Source organism: Pelobates fuscus, chromosome 1 (assembly GCF_036172605.1).
Source record: "Pelobates fuscus isolate aPelFus1 chromosome 1, aPelFus1.pri, whole genome shotgun sequence".
NCBI lineage: Eukaryota > Metazoa > Chordata > Amphibia > Anura > Pelobatidae > Pelobates > Pelobates fuscus.
Genome location: NC_086317.1, coordinates 408,785,467 through 408,806,117, shown reverse-complemented (window position 1 = coordinate 408,806,117; position 20,651 = coordinate 408,785,467). Strand labels below are relative to the sequence as shown.

At 40.9% G+C, this 20,651-nt stretch overlaps 1 protein-coding gene across 1 annotated transcript in view; it reads right to left on the bottom strand.

Moving 5' to 3' along the window:
• The window catches only part of VDR (vitamin D receptor), a 145,200-nt gene that overhangs the window by 53,051 nt on the left and 71,498 nt on the right, over nt 1-20,651 (bottom strand). Inside the window, exon 2 of the mRNA XM_063444793.1 lies at nt 7,022-7,172. Within this exon, the coding sequence (XP_063300863.1) occupies nt 7,022-7,170 (149 nt within the window). The 5' untranslated portion in view covers nt 7,171-7,172. The remainder of the gene's footprint in view (nt 1-7,021; nt 7,173-20,651) is intronic.

Below are 20,651 nucleotides of genomic sequence, written 5' to 3'. Positions count from 1 at the left end.
ATGCCGGTCACAAAGCTTTTAAGGGAACACAGCATGGTACCGTTGGGAAGCTTCAGGAACATTGGTGGTGCCTCGCAAAGACATGATGCTGACCCTGGCGGCCGACAAAAGCCCGACGGAATTTCTTTGTGCCCTGCAATTACCCCCTTATAATGGACAGAAGGGGCCGCATTCCCGGCAGGAGACAAACCAAAGATGGGGAGGAACTAATTGCCAAGGCTGCAGGTCCCTCTGTGGGGCTCTCCACTCTGACACAGAGACTGATCTCAATTGAGGTCCCAAGGGACTCTGAACATATTAGGTTTGATTTTTAACAGTTTTCGTTTTTTAGTTCTGGGTCGCACAACCAAGTGCACAACATTCTGTGGTGTACTATGCTAAGCGAGGTGGCTCTTAATTTGTCCAATGGGTAGCTCCTCAGGGTGGCTATACATGAATATTACCCGTTGTGGTAACCTGAAGGAGTGCCTGTAACCACACTGCAATGCCAATTTGAGCCTGGCCAGGCATGGTCACCCTACTAAGTCTAAAACCTACAGTATCAAGAGATAGTTTGCCATAGACCACATCAAACATATAGTTTGTTCTTATATACTAATAGTTAACATTATTAACCCTAACTGAGGCCACAGCCTGATACCTACTCTGATGGTGGTGAAGGTAGTGTTAAGGGGTGTCTTTGGCACAGGAATTTCCTTTTAGCTAAACGTTTGTTTGTTTTTTTAATGTTAGCTCTTCTTTATACCTATTACAGTACTGAGTATTCTTGCATTAACTTTAGAATGCCGTGTTCGGACACTATACGGACACTATAATGTCTAAGGATACTCTGAAGTTATCTATGCTATAATACTGTAGTATGGCCCAGTAGATAGCGTACTCACTACCAAGACGCGCATGGAGTATAACTCTGATGACACGTGCAGTGAAGAGTTTCCTCTTTGGTGTTTACGTGCTCAAGTCCTAATAGCCAAACACCAAGTAGACATATCTGAATTGCTTGATTTTTATTTTTTATTATGTTATTTGTTTCAAACACACAGTGCAGTGATCTTGACAATCTCTGCCATTCTCTACTATCATGTAATCCCAACCATACTATCTAAACACTCTCTGAATGTCTGACCTGTTTACTGACATATTATGCTTGAGATTTTCTCTATTACGTTAACTCAAAAGGTGCAGTTCTGCCATTTGCCATAATATTGATGGTCAGGTCATGCTTGATCAAGCTGGTACCTGTTGTCAAGCTGGTACCTGCATGTTTGTAACTTCATGAACAAATAAAATGAAAAATTGAGATTTTTAAAAAACAAAAACAAAAACAAAACAATGGGGTATGTTGACTTAACAGTGACCAAACAAATGTTTAGTGCACATATACCATGATGCAGGGATGGATCCAGAGCCTGATCTTGTGGTTATGGTGCCAAGAGTGCCACGACCCCCTCCCAGAGTGAGTAGTCAAACTGTTTAAAAACAGTTTGACAACTTACCTGGGGTCTGCTGGGATATGGGGCTGTAGTAGGGCATAGGAGCAGTGATGTGTGAGTGGTGCAATGTGTGAGGGGTGCAGTGTGTGTGAAAGGTTCAGTGTGTGTGTGGGTGGGGGTGTAGTGTGTGAATGTGTAGGGTGTGTGGGGCAATGTGTGTATGGGTAGGCAGTGTATGTGCGTGGGGCAATGTGTGTGGGGGGGTGGTATGTGAATGTGTATGGTGTGTGTGGGGGCAGTGTGTGTGTATGGGGGCCATGATGTCCTTGTTAAACCATCTTTTTTAAAGACGTTATCAAAAGTTCTATCAGTACAACATACAGGGAGTTTAGGACAGACTTAATTTAATATGTGTGCCCATACCAAGCAATGCACTATGTTTGGCAAACGTGGTTAGGCTTGTGGTGTTTGCTCTGTTTAGCCTCTATTGGCCAAAGTTTATTATCAATAAAGCCTTCATTCCCATTGCAAAGCAATCTATAAATACCCAGAGTAAACTGTAACTGGGAATGTTACAAAACCTAAGCAATCTAATTTGGGCGCTTGTTGGGCACAGGGATAATATTACTTGCCCAAGGTCAATTTGGGTCAGTACACATTGCAGTTTAATACACCATTCAAAAAATCTATTTCTCCTCCCCCTGATCTGATATCACTTTTGGCAAGTGAGGACTTGTTGTAGTTGTGAAATGGGCTTCTTCTAAATACACACATTGTAAATGGCACCCTTGGGAAAATGTGTTTGTATTTGTAAGGATAATGTACTTGGCTTTTGTTTTTATTGGGAGCTTAACTATATAATGATTTTGCTTAGTTTATAGTTAATTTAAAGTGGAAATTTTATTTTATTTCTATCATTAAAGTCCAAAGGCCAAATGTGGTAAGATGGACAGCAAAACCGTTCCACTTGATTATCTTGAAAAAGAAAATCAAATATTACAATATAAGTGGGCTGTCAGTGTGGACATATAAAAAAGACAATTACCCACACTTCCCTCCACTAGTGGTTAGGAGAGGAGAAGCTCAAAATTCACATTAAGAAAGCACTCAAAATAGGAAAATCATACTACACTGTGTTGAGTGATGTGGGTTCTTCAAACATACCAATCATGTGTCTACATTAAAAATATACAACATGTATAAGATTAAATTTAGTTTAAGGTACATTTTGAGAGTGGAGAGCAACAACTATTTAAGTGCACTGCCCCGCCCCCTGCAAAATAAGTATTTCATAAAGAATAGATCTGACGGTATTCATCCACGAGTACTTAAGGAACCAAGTGTGGGAAAAAAAAGTGAACCTCTGTTTTTAATCTTTCAAAATTCTTTTTAGGAAGTGTTATGGAGGATTGAAGGAAGGTAGATGTGGATCCTATATTCAAAAAGGGTTCGAAATCCTTGCCTGGAAATTATAAACCTGTGAGCTTAACTTCTGTGGCTGGGAAAATATTTGAAAGGTTATTAAGGGATAATATTCAAGAATTCCTTGAGAAGAACATGGTTATCAGCAAAAATCAGCATGGTTTTATAAAGCACAGGTCATGTCAAACTAACTTGATTGCATTCTATGCAGAAGTGAGTAGAAGTATAGATCAAGGTGTTGCAGTGGATGTGATCTACTTGGATTTTGCCAAGGCATTTGATACAGTTCCACACAATAGATTAGTGTTCAAACTTAAAGAAATTGTTCTAAATGTAAATTCTTGTTCTTGAGTAGAACATTGGCTTAAAAATAGAGTACAAAGAGTTGTCATTAATGGTACATTTTCAAGCTGGACAGAGTTGGCAAGTGGTGTGCCTCATGGTTCTGTTCTGGGACCCCTTTTATTTAACATGTTTATAAATGATCTTGAAAAAAAGTATTGAAAGTCATGTTTTAGTGTTTGCAGGTGACACAAAGCTCTGTAAAGTAATTCAATGTGAGCAAGATATTACTTTGCTGCAGAGGAATTTAGATAGACTGGAGGACTGGGCACTCAAATGGCAGATTACCGGTAAATTTAATGTAGAAAAATGCAGTTATGCACTTCAGCGTAAAGAATGCACAAGCAACTTATACTCTTAAAGGAGCACTATAGTCAACATATAAAAGCAAGAAAGACAGGTCCCCTAGCCTTCTTTCTTGCTTTTATATTAGCTTCCCAATAAAAAAAAAAAAAAAAATCAGAGTGCTTTTTATCATTAAAACTTACCTCCATTGCAGCGCCGAGCTCCTCGACAAACCGTGCCCCCTTTTTTTCGTCAAAATGACAATATAGCAGGACTCTTTAAGAAGCGTCATCACTTTCTGCTGCGCATGCGTAGCTTCGCGCTTCACCAATCTGGGATCTTCATAGAGCGGCATTGAATGACAGCTCAGCTCACTGTTTATGCCAGCCCCCCTCCTACCGCAACCCTCCTAAGCCAAAAGTTTGTATGCAAACATTATACATATATATATAGATCTCTATACATAGTGTTTGCATACAAACACAAATTGTAAATAAATATTGTTAATCATACACACACTACCTATCTATCTATATTTCTTCTATCTATCTCTTGTCTCTCACACTCACACTCAATTTTTAAAATAAGTGTACTTACTGTTTGCAGTCAGTAGATGTCTGCATCCTCCTGCCTTCTGCCTGTCAGCTCGAGCCGATGCTGTGTGCAGGAGATCGTTCTCTCCCACACTGTCGGCTCTGATTGCTTACAGGCTCCGGGTTACTACAGGACACAGGCATGTTCACAGTGCCTCCTGTGTCCTGATAGCACGTTTGATGTCTTCAGCCAAGCTTGAAGATGTCAAACATGATGAATGCGAATCAGGCAGGAATTGACTCGGAAGTCCCTCTGATGGCCATCTGAGTGACTGCCACTGGAGGTGTTCCTAGGTTCTAATATAAACACTGTATTTTCTTAGAAAATACAGTGTTGACATGAAAAAGGCTGCAGGGAGCTATTGTACTCACCTGAACAACCCCATTAAACTGAAGTTGTTCAGGTGACCATAGTGTCCCTTTAATGGAAGCGAATTAGAGATAACCACACATGAGAAGAACTTCGTAATTGTTATAGACAACAAACTATGCAACAATGTGTAATGTCAATCAGCAGTGGCTAAGGCCAGTAAGGTATTGTCATGCATGAAAATGGCATTAATTCTCGGGATGAGAAGATCATTTTGCCTGTTTATAAATCACTGGTAAGACCACATATTGAATATGCTGTGCAATTTTGGGCACCTGTTCTAAAGGATATTATGGCATTAGAAACAGTACAGAGGCGGGCAGAGGAATTTAACATTTTAGCTATGAAGAAAGGTTAACAAATTTAAATCTCTTTAGTTAGGAAAAACTTTGCCTCAGAGGGGATATGATAACATACAACCATTATGTGTATATCTATTCACAAACAGGACTTTACATAGGACACGAGGTCATGCATTTACACTGGAAGAAAGAAGATTTAGTCTAAGGCAAAGGAAATTTGTTTTTTACCGTAAGAACAATAAGGATATGGAATTCTCTGCCTGAAGAAGTGGTTTTATCAGAGTCCATACAGATGTTCAAACAGCAACTAGATGCATACTTGCAAAAACAGAATATTCAAGGATATAATTTTTCAATGTAAGGTAATCTTCTTGATCCAAGGATTAATCTGACTGCCATTCTGGGGTCAATAGGGAATTATTTTCCTAGTTTGTTGCAAAATTGGAAGTGCTTCAAACTGGGGTTTTCTGCCTTCTTTTGGATCAACAGCAAAAAAACAATTGTGAGGAAGGTTGAACTTGATGGACACATGTCTCTTTTCAGCCTATGTAACTTTAAGAAAGGGTAGCTCAGAAACACATGAAAATAAACATTAAAGCATAAAAAATATATATAAAAAATAATAATTCAGATATGTGTTGCAGAATACACGATGGCCGCCCTTATTGCAGGTGGATCAGCCGATCCCTAAGACTGGCAAAGGAGGCATGCAGCTTAGAAAGTTCGGGTAGGGAACTGCGGTTTCGCGCCATGACATGGCTCTTCCATGGCTCTAGGCCTGTATGAGGGGCGGCATTATATACCCTCAGACTCGGGTGCGCTCAGGGGCCAAGTCCTTCCCCCTTCCAGGTGTTGCCAATCGCAGGCGGCGTGTTGTCCTCTGTGTAGGAGGTCGATGCAGTGAGGCTGTGCCTGGGATGGTTCTCGGCCTAGAACGGTGGGTAAACGATGTGTGGGGTGCTTGAGCAACAGTATCACCTTGAGGAGATCCAACTGGCTTCGGCAGCTTGCTCTCCTCTCGACCCCCTTGCTGTGTTGGTAAGCCAGCTCCTGTCATTCCAGGATCCTCATCCAGAAGATCTGGAAAATTTCATGTAGGCGTAGAAGCATGCTTGCAGTAGAGCCTTGATGAGGCTCATGGGATGTACGCAGACCCTGCTCAGCCAATCATGGGGAAGCCGCCATCTTTTTTGCAGAGTGCTGCGGCGAACTTGCGGTACAAGGTAGGAGCAGTGTAGTTGGTGCAGAATAGCCCAGTGGTACCCGGGATAACAGGCTGGAGGATTGAAGCTTAAGGAGATCAGCCGCCTCTCCTCAACCCCATCTGTGGCAGGCCGCAATCAGTACCTCGTGTAACCTGCAGACTGTGGCCTCGTGTGAAGTGTCAGGCTATTTAGTAGGGCATGCCCAATCTGAGAGGTATCTGTGAGTAGATTAAGTCGCTTAAAAGCTGGAGTAGATGCCCCAAAAACTGCCAAAAGTCAAGAGCACTGGCAATACACATCTGCTCCGTTTACCGGCTAGGCTCCACCCCAGATGTCACTATTTTGAACAAAGTTGTATTTGTGAGGAGTGAACAATAAAATTCAAAGTAAAATTCCACACAGCGTTTGATCCTGCAACTGGCAGGCAGCTTAGAGGATGCATACGATGTTGCTATTTCTCCTTTTCATTCATAATTTTTGCACTGGCTTTGCCTTGTCTGAACTGGATTATAATGTAATTTGCTAAATGTTTAATACACAGTCCAAAAAAACAGAACATTCAATTAAAAAGAAGTAAACACAAATTTTAGCTAATTTTCAATCTATTTTCAAAGGTATGAATCCAACAGAAGCGACAATTCCTCTTTAAAGTGGCTTTTCATTAAAGTACCAAGATTAAAGTGAATCACTCTGGTGTGTGCAATATAGTTTGTGTAGAAAGAAATGACAATATGTGGTCTATTGTCCTAGTATGTCTGTGCAATGCATTTTATATCTTTATATTTATAACTATTAATGGATGGAGTTTAATAATCCCTCTTATAGTCTGTATTGCTGTTGGAATTAGAAAATAACATTTTACAGAATTACAAATGTTGTGACTATTTTGCAACGCTATTTATTTCAAAAGTTATGCTAGTAATGGACATACGCCTTTTTAGAAACTTTTTACTTATTAAATCATAAACATGCAACAAATAATGTTAATGTATCACGCTGGCCTCCAATAACATCAAAAAGTTAAGCGAAGACACAAATTGGAAATATTATATACTCAGACATCACTCACCTGAAGAAACCTTTGCATCCCTCACACGTCATTGCATTAAAGTGAAAGCCAGTCGCCTTGTCGCCACATACACCACATATTCGAGGTACGTTCCGATCAAATTCCATATCAGGATTACACATGGATGCTCCTGCTGCTGTGTACTCCATGACTGAAATTGAATTCAATACTTAAATCAGTCAAAAATATTTACAATCTCCTATGATGCAGTTCATCATATATTTATGGTTTGTAAAAATATTAAAATATTGTTGTGTCTGCTCTCTTAAACATTTTTTTATAATTGCGTGCTTAATTTATTTCATTGAGTTATTTAGACTTGGAAAGTTGGCCTTTAAAGGAAAAGGTTTTATCTTTCTGACCACTTTTGTGTTGTCCTACCTTTTAAAACAGACAACATGACCAATTTTTATAAAAAATAAATAAAATAAAAATAAATCAGAAACGGATGCAGATTTTTTTATCTTCTTCTTAAAAGAAAAAATAAATAAAGTTGGTCTTTTTTAACAGGTTTTTAGTCTTTTTTTATTATATATTATTTACATGCATCATTATACATATAATGTAGATCACGCAGTATCCATTTATTTTAATACTATAAACCATTAAGGATGCTGTGAATGCTACCTAAATGCTGTCTACATACATTGGCTTGTTGCTTTGAGTTACTATTCAAAACTATTCACACTGAAGCAATTTAGGCTTCTGCATATCATTTGTAAATATACTGCTATTAGCTCTTAAGAAAATATAAACAAAAGAACAAAAAAGTATTTGGAAAAATAGGGTGGCAGATCTACAGCTGTTGACAGTTGATTGTGTAAAAAATAACTCCCACACAGCAAAAGGTACGGTAAGTCCACTTCTGAATAGTCTTTCCTAATGCATGTCATGCAGACAAATAGAATCTTTATCTTGGACTCTTGGAAGAGTCTTGTATTTTTATTAAATTATGTTATAAAATGATTTAGTGTCATCTACGCTACTACTTGGTGTTTTATACTGTTAATACATTTATAAAAACAAGTCTAGAAGTGTTTTTATTGGAAGAAAATGAACATGTTCCTCAAGTATCTGTGCTGATATCTTTACGAACATAATAATAATGATGTGCTTTGCCACTGAGATTGTCCTGTGGTACATAGGCTAACAATCTAATTCTACTTATTTTACAGACTTTGGAAAGGCTTAAGACTGTCCCTGTTAGGAAAAAGACCTACAGCCTTGAAGTTTAAAATGTATCTATAATTAATCCTTTAACTGCAATGTATGTGATGTACTTCGATTTTGCCAAGGCATTTGATATGGTTCCTCACAATATATTAGTATTCTTACTCTTTGGTAGGACATTGGCTTAAGGATAGAGTACAACAGGTTATTATTAATGGTAAATTTTCAAGCTGGGCAAAAGTGGTAAGTGGTGTCCCTCAGGGTTCTGTTTCGGGACTGCTTCTATTTAACATACTTCTGAATGATCTTGAAAAAGGATGCAGATGACCCAAAACTTTGTAAAGTAATAAAACATCAGAATTGCAGATTTTTAGCAGCTAAAACCGGCAAGGGAGCAGGGCCAAACGACATTTTGGCCAATCAGCACCTCCTCATAGAGATGCATTGATTCAATGGACAAGGATTCAAAAGGAAAATTCAGTGTACCCATGCAGAGCGTGGAGATGCTGAATGGCAGGGCTGCCTACTGTGCAGCACTGAGCCAGGAAGCACCTCCAGTGGCCAGCTGAGGAGTGGCTACTTGGAGGTGTCACTAGAGGCAATGTAAACACTGCCTTTTCTCTGAAAAGGCAATGTTTGTATGAACATGTCTGCATATAATGATTATACTCACCAGAACAAGTACATTAAGTTGTAGTTGTTCTGGTGACTATAGTGCCCCTTTAACAAACTGAGAGAGTGATAATGATGATGTGTGTGGTGCCTGAGGTGCCAGGACACATTGATAAGGGTGAGTCAACCACGTGAATTTACAAGAAAGCACATATTTCAGACTACGGCACCTCTCACACAGTAACAGTATCTTGGTACGAGAAATAGAGGGACATGAGAACCTCCAAAATGATGAAAACCACAGAATATGGATGTGAAATTGTGAAACAGGGAATTACAGCAAATTGAAAAATGGATTTAAAAAGTGCAGAAGCTGCGATAGCTGCTGCGAGCTGCTCTACTCTAGTAGGATTCCCGTTCACAAGTGCTGGGAGGAAGTGATTTGAGAAAATGCTGCAATACGTAAATTGAGGATTGTCCCTCACCACCTGCAATTACATCTCGGTTTGCACTAGCAGGTGTTTGAAGTCTCACTGGAACTCCTGATAGGTCAAAGCCTGTTTGGCTTTGGCAGCCTTGAGTACCATCCCTAAGCACCTGCAGTGCCAGGCATGGCACATCTGCCATAGGTTGCTGACCACTGTTCTAGAGCAATAACACACCATAAAATATTTACAGTTATTTTCCTCACTCATAACCAATATTTATTGTTCATCTTAAATGTCATGATCAGCCCAATATTTTCAGAATTTTTGCCTCACTCCTGCACTACTCTACCAAAATATATCCAAACACGCCTTCACCTGCTTTAGCAGAAGAGCTATGATGTTAAGACTGCAGCCCACAAGCCCTTTAGCCAGTGACCTGGAGGCATCTGCCCTGTTTCCATATGTTAAATTAGTGTTTTTTTGATGGATTACTCTTGGACTACCATACACCTTCACACAGCTCTGACCCAAAGCTATGCTCTCAGCTAATGGGCCGACACTGCACTGCAGTGTTTATCACTGTGAAGGTAACAGACACTCCTCGTTGGAGGCAAGGTGGTGACACTCAGTTGACCCTAGAAAAGTTGTCATGCCACTACTTACTATGGGAGGTACCAGGGCTCATCTGACACCAGAAATACTACAGCAGGACTTCCTTCTTCTTCTTTTTTCTCTGGACTTTACTCCGAATTTGTTTTTATTGTAAGCGCAGCCTTTTCTATTGTTTTTTACTTATCTAGTTTTAAAGGGTCTGAGGGATCCCCTTTTAATAGGTTGCTGCTTTTAAGTTACCTAGCGCTGTCTCATCCTTATCTTTGTAGTGGGTATTGTGCTCGGAATGTTGCTTTAATATCATGTTATGGTTTTAAGTGTTAGTGTAACTTTAAAAATGCTTTGTTCACAAAAACAAAACATGGGATATGGCTGTACTTCATTAGTGGTCACATCGCGATTAATTCTGCATGGTTATTCACTTCATGGTTTTTATTATTCTTAAATGTGATTTCCATAATAACTATGAGAACAATTGCTTCATGGAATGACATTAAACCTGTCCTTTCCACAACTAACACAGTACTTTGAGATAACTAATGCCAATCACGTTTAATTAGTGGTTTGCAAATCTAAATGCTGGGCAAAAAAAAAAAAAAGCAGTGAAAGTTCTAGTATAAAAAAAAAATACAAATGTAATGTAAACTAAAAAGAAAAGTACACATTTTCCCCTTTAGGATAAAAGGGACAGAGATCACAGTTAATGTTCACAATGCATGTTTCTACTGGTATAAAATTAACAATAGAGACAATTGCAAAATGATGTTTTCCTGTCAACAATGAAACATACCAGGATTTGTTTCTAAGTCAATGAATATAGAGTTTTAGAGGAACAATTTCCTCTCAAGTCATTGATTCAGTGAATTCAATATCTCTATTATGAGTTTAAAGGTTGCAGGGTTTAAACCAAAATCCTTAAACCAATACATGCACCTGTTAATCCTAAATGGTACAGAAATCTATTAGACAGGTTTTTGTAACACCACAAAAAAAAGGAATGAACTCAACAGCCAAAAATACATCACCCTGATATTACAATATATTTTTCTAGTGACTGCTTTCTTAAAAGGATATGCATCACTTTGAGAAAACTCTCATTCAAAAGCTTTAGCAATAATGTTCAAGTAATGCTCCATTATTGGTAGTTTTCCCACTAGGATTATAGAGGTCACTATTATAACATTCCACAGGCTGAATGCGCACCAGGATGACTGCCATTCAGCCAAGACAACCCACCTAGGGCACAGCCTGCAAGGAGAACTATTTCAGTGCTCTCTGCAAGGTTCTATTGCCCCGAATATAGCACAAACGTGTCTAATGATGTATTTGCACTATGCTTTCTGGGAGTGGAGGGGGAAGAGGAAGAAGGAGGAAGGAGGTGGGAAGATTAAAAACAGATGGGTTAGGAGGGCTCTGCCTGTAAGGGGGAAGATTATTAAGCCTGTTTCCCAGTGTGCAATGCATGCCGACAAAAGATGGTGTCTTTGCACAGAACTGACATTCGGTGGCTAGGAACAGAGTTCTGAGCTGCCAATGTCACGCGAGCTAGGGGCAGTGGTGGATCTGGGGGGGCAACGGGGCTATCTCCCCCCCCCCCCTGAGATTCTCCTCTGCCGGCTAATGCAGGGCTGGCATTGTCCAAGCGCCAGCCCTGCAATGTGCCTGCGGACCAGGGAGGGAGATCAGAGATCTCCCTCCGCGGTCCGCAGGCACCGTTCTGGCAGCTGGCGGGGGAAGAGAGGGAGAGAGGACCCGGGAGCGGTTACCACGGCAATGCTCCAAATCTCACGAGAGTGAGTGCGGGCTACAGTTCAATCCTACCACTGGAACCACCAGGGATTCCCCACCGGACCACCGGGGATCCAGAAATGTCCCCCCTCCTCCCAGTAAAGGTAAGAAGGGAGGGGACATAAAGTATATTTATTTTATTAAATAAAAAAATAATTAAAAAGCCTCCCTACCCTCCTCCCTCCCATACAAACACTGCCCCCCATACACACACTACACACTGCCCCACAAACACTGCCCCCATACACACACTACACAAACTGCCCCCATACACACAATGCACACCCATACACATACTGCCCCACAGACACTGCCCCACAAAAACTGCCCCCCATACACACACTACACACACTGCCCCACAAATAATGCCCCCTATACACACAATGCACACCCATACTCACACTGCCCCACAGAAACTGCCCCCATACAAACTCTTCCCCACAAACACTGCCCCTATACACACTGCACACACTACCACACAAATACTGCCCCCATAAACACAATGCACACCCATACACACACTGCCCCACAAACACTGTCCCACAAACACTTCCCCCTATACGCACACTGCACACCCATACACACACTGCCCCCATACACACACTACACACACTGCCCCACAAACACTGCCCCATACACACACTGCACCACAAGCACTGTCCCCCATACACACACTGCCCCACAAACACTGCACCCATATACACACTACACACACTGCCCCCATACACACACTGCCCCACAAACACTGCCCCCCATACACACACTGCCCCACAAACCCTGCCCCCATACACACACTGCACCACAAGCACTGCCCCCCATACACACACTGCACACCCATACACACACTGTCCCACAAACACTGCACCCATACACACACTGCCCCACAAACCCTGCCCCCATACACACTGCACCACAAGCACTGCCCCCATACACACACTGCACACCCATACACACACTGTCCCACAAACACTGCACCCATACACACACTGCCCCACAAACACTGCACCCATACACACACTGCCCCATACACACACTGCCCCACAAACACTGCTCCCATACACACACTGCAACTCTCACACACACTGCCACCCTCACATACACACTGCATCGCTCACACACACACACACACTGCAGATCTCTCACACACACACACACTGCCCCACACATACACTGCCCCCTAACACACACACTGCAACCCTGACATACACTGCCGCCCTCACGCACTCGCACACACACACTGCACCTTTCACACACACTTCACCCCTAACACATACCACTGCTCCTATGCCCTATATCCCAGCAGACCCCAGGTAAGTTGTCAAACTGTTCTTAAATGGTTTGACTACTTACTCTGGGAAGGGATCCTGGCACTACTTGCGCCATAACTACTTCACTGAGCTGTAGTGGTTATTGTGCCTGGATTATTTCTTGAAATAATCTACAAGTGCCCCTCCCGAAATCAGGCTCTGGATCCGCCACTGGCTAGGTGTTCAACTAGTTCCTAGTACACAATTTAAAAACCTTTAAAAAAAATAAAAAAATAAAACCTTGGATGTGCAGTGTACCAAGCTGGAAGACTGTACATCCTGACTCCTATCACCATGACCATGTCAAATCACTGAAATGGTCATGGTGATTGGAGTAACTATTTAAATTGCAATCTCAAAACAGATGCTAAACTGCCTGAGACTAAGCTAAAACCACATTCCTATTTTGAATTCTCCGGAACAAGATCCTGACAGCATGAGGAAAGTCATCAACACTCACCACCTCATTGCAGACTCTACAATTTCCTGCATTTTGAGGTCTTTAGATTCCTTCACTAGGCTTAATTGGAGATTCATTAACCATTTTTTTTTTTACTACTATTTAGCTTTCCAGGTCCCACTATAAAGCAATTCTTTACTCCAAGCCTACGGCAGAAATGTTAGACTCAGGTTTTTTTCTCTTCATCATTTTCCATGGCACTACCAGAGGAATTCCTCTCTCACGCTTCTGGTTATTTTATCTCTGGAAACACTGGCTCATGTTTTATGTTCTAATTCTGACAATTATGGATTTATCTGAATGCAAAATTGTATCTTCATAACAAATTTGCAATTGATATATTGATTAAAATTTGAAATCCTAAGGTGTTTCCAAGAACTTCAGCAATATGGGGTTGTGTAATACTAATAATCTTAACAAAAGTAAGACACGGGCCCTTTTCACTAATCTGTATAAATCTCAAATGGATTCCCTATAGGATACCTTTTCCCTAGATTAAAGGACTGATATCCTTACCTTTTGAGCATTAAACTATCCAAGTCACTTCCCTCACTGTTTAAATAACAGTAACAGTTATCAAGATGATCATACTGCTTAACCCCTTAAGGACCAAACTTCTGGAATAAAATGGAATCATGACGTGTCACACACGTCATGTGTCCTTAAGGGGTTAAAGGACCACTGATGGTACCAAGACCATTTCATCTCAATGAAACACACATGGATGGATGATGGATACTGATCTACAAACACAAACACAAACACACACACAAACACACACACATACCAAGTCAAGCTGTAAGTCATGTTTTCTAGACTTGTTCTCTCTTACGCAGGTCTGAGACAAAGCTGGCGAATATGGCAGAATTTATCACTTAAAAACACTAGTGGGGGGGGGGGCAGACATACTTGCAGAGAGCTCTGGCACAGCTAAGCCTAAAAGCAATGAAAACTCGTCATAATTGTGGTTTTTACAGACCAACATAACGGAGGCTTATTGCTGCATCGAGTGGGAGCTCGTGGACACCAAAAAAGTGACTTTCCGTCGAGATCTGCCACACTCCATACCTAAGGCCTAGCATGACAGGCGGCCTGATGCCTGGGAGAAACAGCAACATGAGAACCAAACTGAGCAGCAACTATACAAACACCCAGCATCCCCCCCTCTGGACCGGTGGGGGTCATCCCGGTCCCAGTTGGAAAAACCCTCAGACCTACAGCAGGGGAGTACCCGGCCGGAACAAAGCTTGCATACAGTAACCAAGATGGCCGCCGAGCCACAACCTCATGAGAGCCTGTAGGCCTGGAGAGAGGGCTTTGAGGCCAGGTTCAATAAGATCTGTGAAGACTTTTGGAGGCGGTTAGAGCGCAGACCCAAAGCGTTTCACTCATCCGCCACAATGCCACATGAAGTGGAAACGGCAGCTCACATAAGACAGGGGCCAAGTAAGGAGAAGCGCCCACCCTGTACCAGCGGTCTCCCCGGACACCCAGACGTAAAGCAGCACCACATCGCCGCAAACCCGCCTTACCGCACAGCCGGAGCTCCGCCGTGCGACACCTCGGAGGGGCACAAAAATGCACCTGCACACTTCCCTACCAGGAGAATCTCACCAGTCAGCACTGCTCACGGGCGCTGAGAAGACCATAGCCCAGATAATCAACTCCGCTATTTGCTGGTGGACACAGTGAAGGAACACACAGAACTTTGGGGCAGGAGGCGCCCGAGCATGCAGAAAGGTGGACTCAGGACCCCCAGAGCGCACAGCCCAATTCAATGCCCACCATCACGTTCCTGGCTCTTCCAAAACAGGGGAATCGGATGACTGGTGACTTACTGAAAAAGCTCTAGATTTATACTAACTTTATGTTATAGGCCAGGCTTCTGAGCTCCTGTCTCCTTGTTTTTTTTTTGTTTTTTTTTTCCTATTTGATTTTTCTCTATTTCCTAGCTATCATAGTGCAGGGAACGGCAGTAGGGCAGACATATAGCTCCAATAATAACCGACATTGGCCACAATACAGGATAACGCTACTATTTGGTTTCAAACCGAGGCGAGGGTGGCTTACTTGATCGTTCCCTGAAGGCTACCATAACGCTGCTCAGTAAATGCACCTCTAGACATGCGGCCTATTGCTTTAAAGTTAACCCTCTTTGCTGAGGCCTGCATAGCATAGCACTACTGTCCCAAGCTCTAAGGGTCACCGGCCTGGGGCATCCCTAGGGATTTACGCCTGTCTCCAACTGCTACTTACTACTCTTATAAAATGTGCTGTTTTGATCTGCCATGAAAAGGTTACGTTATTGAAACGCTTGCATCGGCACTAAAAGTTGAAGCACGTTATTACCATTACTGTTTGACTATTATAAATTAGCATAACTTTTATTACTAATCACACTTGCTTATCTTCTGGCATTCATCGCACCAACCTGTTAACGTATAAAATAGTGCAGCTCATGTGACATTTTAAGCAAAGCTTTGTCTCGTAGGTTGCATACTCCTGCCGAAATGTCTATATAATGCCTATAATCATACAAAATGTACAAAGCAAGTCATTAACCCTATTGTTATACCTTTTTAAAAATTGTGCATGTCTTTCTCATTGCCCTACTACATGTAAGCTATCTATTGTGAATCTTTTGTCATTGGCTGTTGGGGCTTGACAAAATTGTATGTATTTTTTGTGCACTACAAAAATAAAGAATAATAATAAAAAAAAACAATGATGTGCCCTGTTGTGGCACATGCAACTTTCCCAGTCCTTCAAAAAATCCCTAAAAACACACTTCTTTAGAGAAGCCCCATAACTCCTGAGGTTAACCCTTAACTTCTCATTCCTTAGAACCTTAATCTGCTATCTTCCATCCGCTGTGCTCCCCTCCCAAAAAACCCTCTCTTCCTTCAGGAATATACAGAGAATTTGATCTCATCACTTCTTGGCATTCTTCCCTTTAGATTGTAAGCTTGTTTGGGCAGTGCCTTCTTCACCTAATGTACATCTTTATTTTTATTTATTGTACAGTGCTGCAGAATATGTTGGCAAGTGGGGTGTCGTAAATAGCAGATGAGTCTGAGAGCGAAAGGTGCAGAGTAGTTGAGAACCTTGGACTTGGACTCAGTTAGAATATTTGTCCCAATTTATTTAGAGAGTTTGTAGTTTACCCACTGCTCAGTGTAGCATTATAAATAAAAAAAAATCTGTATTGATCAGTAATTCACAAAAATGTATGAAAGAGAAAAACATAGCATATGCTATTAATTATGTATCATTCCTGCAACTGTCAAATATTACCTACTAAGCCCTCAGCGTATATTTTTCTAACAACTTACTTCATACCCCTACTTTTACCCTTTGTGTCACTATACCCCACTCCCTCTAGCATGTAAGCTCATTGAGCAGGGCCCTCCACCCCTCTGTTCCTGTAAGTCGAGTTGTCTGGTTACAATTACATGTCTGTTAGTCCACCCTTTGTACAGCGCTGCGGAATCTGATGGCGCTATATAAATAATAATAATAATTATATTTTTTTAAATACCAAGCCAACAAATAAAAAACCAAAAAATAAAATTAACATTCAGTACCAGCACATTTAGGAAAGGCTTAAAAGTATAATACAAATACATTTATTATTAGAGAACTATCAGATCAGCCCTTAACTCCACATTCCTTACAACCTTCCTCTGCTGCTTTTCGTCTACTGCATACCCTACAAGTGCATCAGAGGCGGCTCTCTAATTAGGCGAGCGCCTAAGGCCTCGGTCAGGTTAGGGCTGAGTGACATGTCGGGTCTTTGGTCTCTGACCGATGACCCGACACAGGAGGGGGCCCGGCAGCTTGCCCTTTATGCCGCCGCTGATCGAGAGCCGCCCAGCACAACAGTCAGTCTGCAGCTCCGCCAGGCGGAGAGCTGCAGACTGAACGGTCTCCCGATCTCCAGTGTATCAGAGTGTTGTCGTGGGTTACCACAGCAACGCTCTCATACTTTTAGAGATCGTGAGACTTACCATGTGGTCTGAAGGTCTGCACCCGGCGGAGCTGCAGACCAGATAACCTGTCCGCCGGACCTCTAGGTACCGAGACACTGGACCACCAGGGAATGGGTGAAGGATTTTTTTTTTTTTTTTTTTTTTAAAGTGTATTTATGAGCCCCTCCACAACCTGTCACATCCACCCTCTCTCACAGCCACCCTACCCGGTCACAGCCCCTACCATACCCTGTCACCCCACATACACCCTGTCACAGCCACCCCACTTGCACCCTGTCACAGCCTTGTGTTTGTGCTTCGCCTGAGGCAACACAAAGTATACAGCCGCCACTGAAGTGTATACATATCATTTGATTCCCTTGCTTCCTTCTGTGCATTCATCCCTCATTCTTTCAGTTTGTAAGTTTCAGCTACTGTTCTCATATATCAAACTTGTTTTGTTAGAATTGTTTGTCTTGTTTACCTATTGTAAAGTTCTGTGGAATATGTTGGAGCTAAATAATAACTAATTCAAGTTCCATCTACTTTTCATTAGTGGCCATTGGAGCTTTCAGTGGGAACCAGATGGTAGAGAATGGAGGTAGATGTGGAATTCACATTCTCTTTGCGTACGACAAGCAATAAAGATCTTACACTTGGCAATAAATAGGAACTAACATGTAATAAAATTTTTAATAAATTAAACTATGAACAGTAGAACAGGGCTAGATTCAGACCACAAATAGGACCAGGCGTTGCAAAGTACCAGGAGCGGAGATAGAAGAATTACGGTGGCAAAATTACAGTTATGGCCTTAAGTAAGGTTATGACACACAGAAAGGGGGTTAATGCACTAATATGTATGTTGCTATGTGCTTGTATATGTGTGTGTATTTAGCATCAGTGAAAATGAGTGTGTGCATTTCTGCCGTCCTCTAACTTAATAGGCCCTGCGTGCTTGCCACCACATTTGCATCAGAAGAGAGTGATATGTGTCCTTCCATCATTTTAAAACCCCAGAAGAGCGCAGGAGTACATTAAAGGCAGTGATGGCAAATCTTTGAGCCCGAGTGCCCAAACCGCAATACATGCCAATGTTTTTTTCCCTCAAAGTGCCAACACGGCAATTAAATCTTAATAATGAGGTTTAAGTTTAAAAAAAAACAAAAAACTCATACAGTTGTCCGAACTAATTAACATCTTTTGTTTTAAAAGAAGAACACAACAGATAGTTCATTGATACAAATTATAAATAATAATATAAATTAAGCTTATATTTATTAGAAAAACAAAAAGTAAAAGTGTAGGTACATTAAAAACTGGAATGGGGGTGTTAGTTAATATAGACCAGGAAAAGGCAGAAATGTTAAATAACAATTTTCCTCCATATATATTAAGGAAGAACCCATGGCAATAGATGTGCAAATAATTGCTGCTAAAACTGTAATTGGTTAACTCAAGACAAGGTGCTGCAGCAACTAAAGAAAGTTAAAATAAACAAAGGTCAAGGGACTGATGGTATTCATCCACGAGTACTTAAGGAACTAAGATTAGAATTTAGTGAACCTCTGTTTTTAATCTTTCAAGATTCTTTTCTTTCAGGAAGTGTTCCGGAGGATTGGAGGGAGGCAGATGTGATTTCTATATTCAAAAAGGGTTAAAAATCCTTGCCTGGAAATAACAGACCTGTGAGCTTAACTTCTGTGGCTGGTAAAGTATTTGAAAGGTTATTAAGGAATAATATTCAAGAATTCCTTGAGAAGAACATGGTTATCAGCAAAAATCAGCATGGTTTTATGAAGCACAGGTCATGTCAAACTAACTTGATTGCATTCTACGAAGAAGTAGGTAGAAGTATAGATCAGGGTGTTGCTGTGGATGTGATCTACTTGGATTTTGCCAAGAAATTTGATACAGTTCCACACAATAGATTAGTGTTCAAACTCAAAGAAATTGGTCTAGATGAAAATTCTTATTCTTGGGTAGAACATTGGCTTTAAAATAGAGTATAAAGAGTTGTCATTAATGGTACATTTTCAAGCTGGACAGAAGTGGCAAGTGGTGTTCCTCATGGTTCTGTTCTGGGACCTCTTCTATTTAACATGTTTATAAATGATTTTGAAAAAAGAATTGAACGTCATGTTTCAGTGTTTGCAGGTGACACAAAACTCTGTAAAGTAATATAATGTGAACAAGATATTACTTTGCTGCAGAGGGATTTAGATAGACTGGAGGACTGGGCACTCACATGGCAGTTGAAATTTAATGTATAAAAATGAAAAGTTATGCACTTCAACATAAAGAATGCACAAGCAATGTATACCCTTAATGGAAGCGAATAAGGGATAACAACACACGAAAAGGACTTGGGAATTGTTATAGACAACAAACTATGCAACAATGTGCAATGTCAATCAGTAAGGAATTGTCATGCATGAAAAAGGGCATTCATTCTCGGGATGAGAATATAATTTTGCCTCTTTATAAATCACTGGTTAGACCACATATTGAATATGCTGTGCGATTTTGGGAGCCTGTTCTAAAGAAGGATATTATGGCACTAGAAAAAGTGCAGAGGCAGGCTACAAAATTAATAAAAGGAATGGAACATATCAGCTATGAAGAAAGGTTAACAAATGTAAACCTCTTTAGTTTACAAAAACATTGCCTGTGAGGGATATGATATCATTATACAAATATATTTGGGGCCAATACAAACCATTGTGTGTAAATCTATTCACAAACCGGACTTTACATAGGACACAAGGTCATGCATTTTGAATGGAAGAAAGAAGATTTCGTCTAAGGCAAAGAAAAGTTTTTTTTACTGTAAGAACAATAAGGATGTGGAATTCTCTGCCTGCTGAAGTGGTTTTATCAGAGTCCATACAGATGTTCAAATAGCAACTAGATGCATACTTGCAAAAAACAGAATATTCAAGGATATACTTTTTCAATGTAGGGTAATAGCTTCTTGATCCAAGGATAAATCTGACTGCCATTCTGGGGTCAAGAAGGATTTTTTTTCCTAGTTTATTGTAAAACTGAAGTGGATCAACAGCAAAAAACAAATGTGAGGAAGTCTGAACTTGATGGATGTAAGTCTCTTTTCAGCTATGTAACTATGTAAGTATTAGTATCTCCAACAAATGCAATACATACATACATACATACAATACATACAAACAGACTGCGGAATACACGCACACAGTCCGCTGAATACATACAGACTGCTGAATACATACACACACAGAATGCAGCGTACACACAGTCTGCTGAATACAC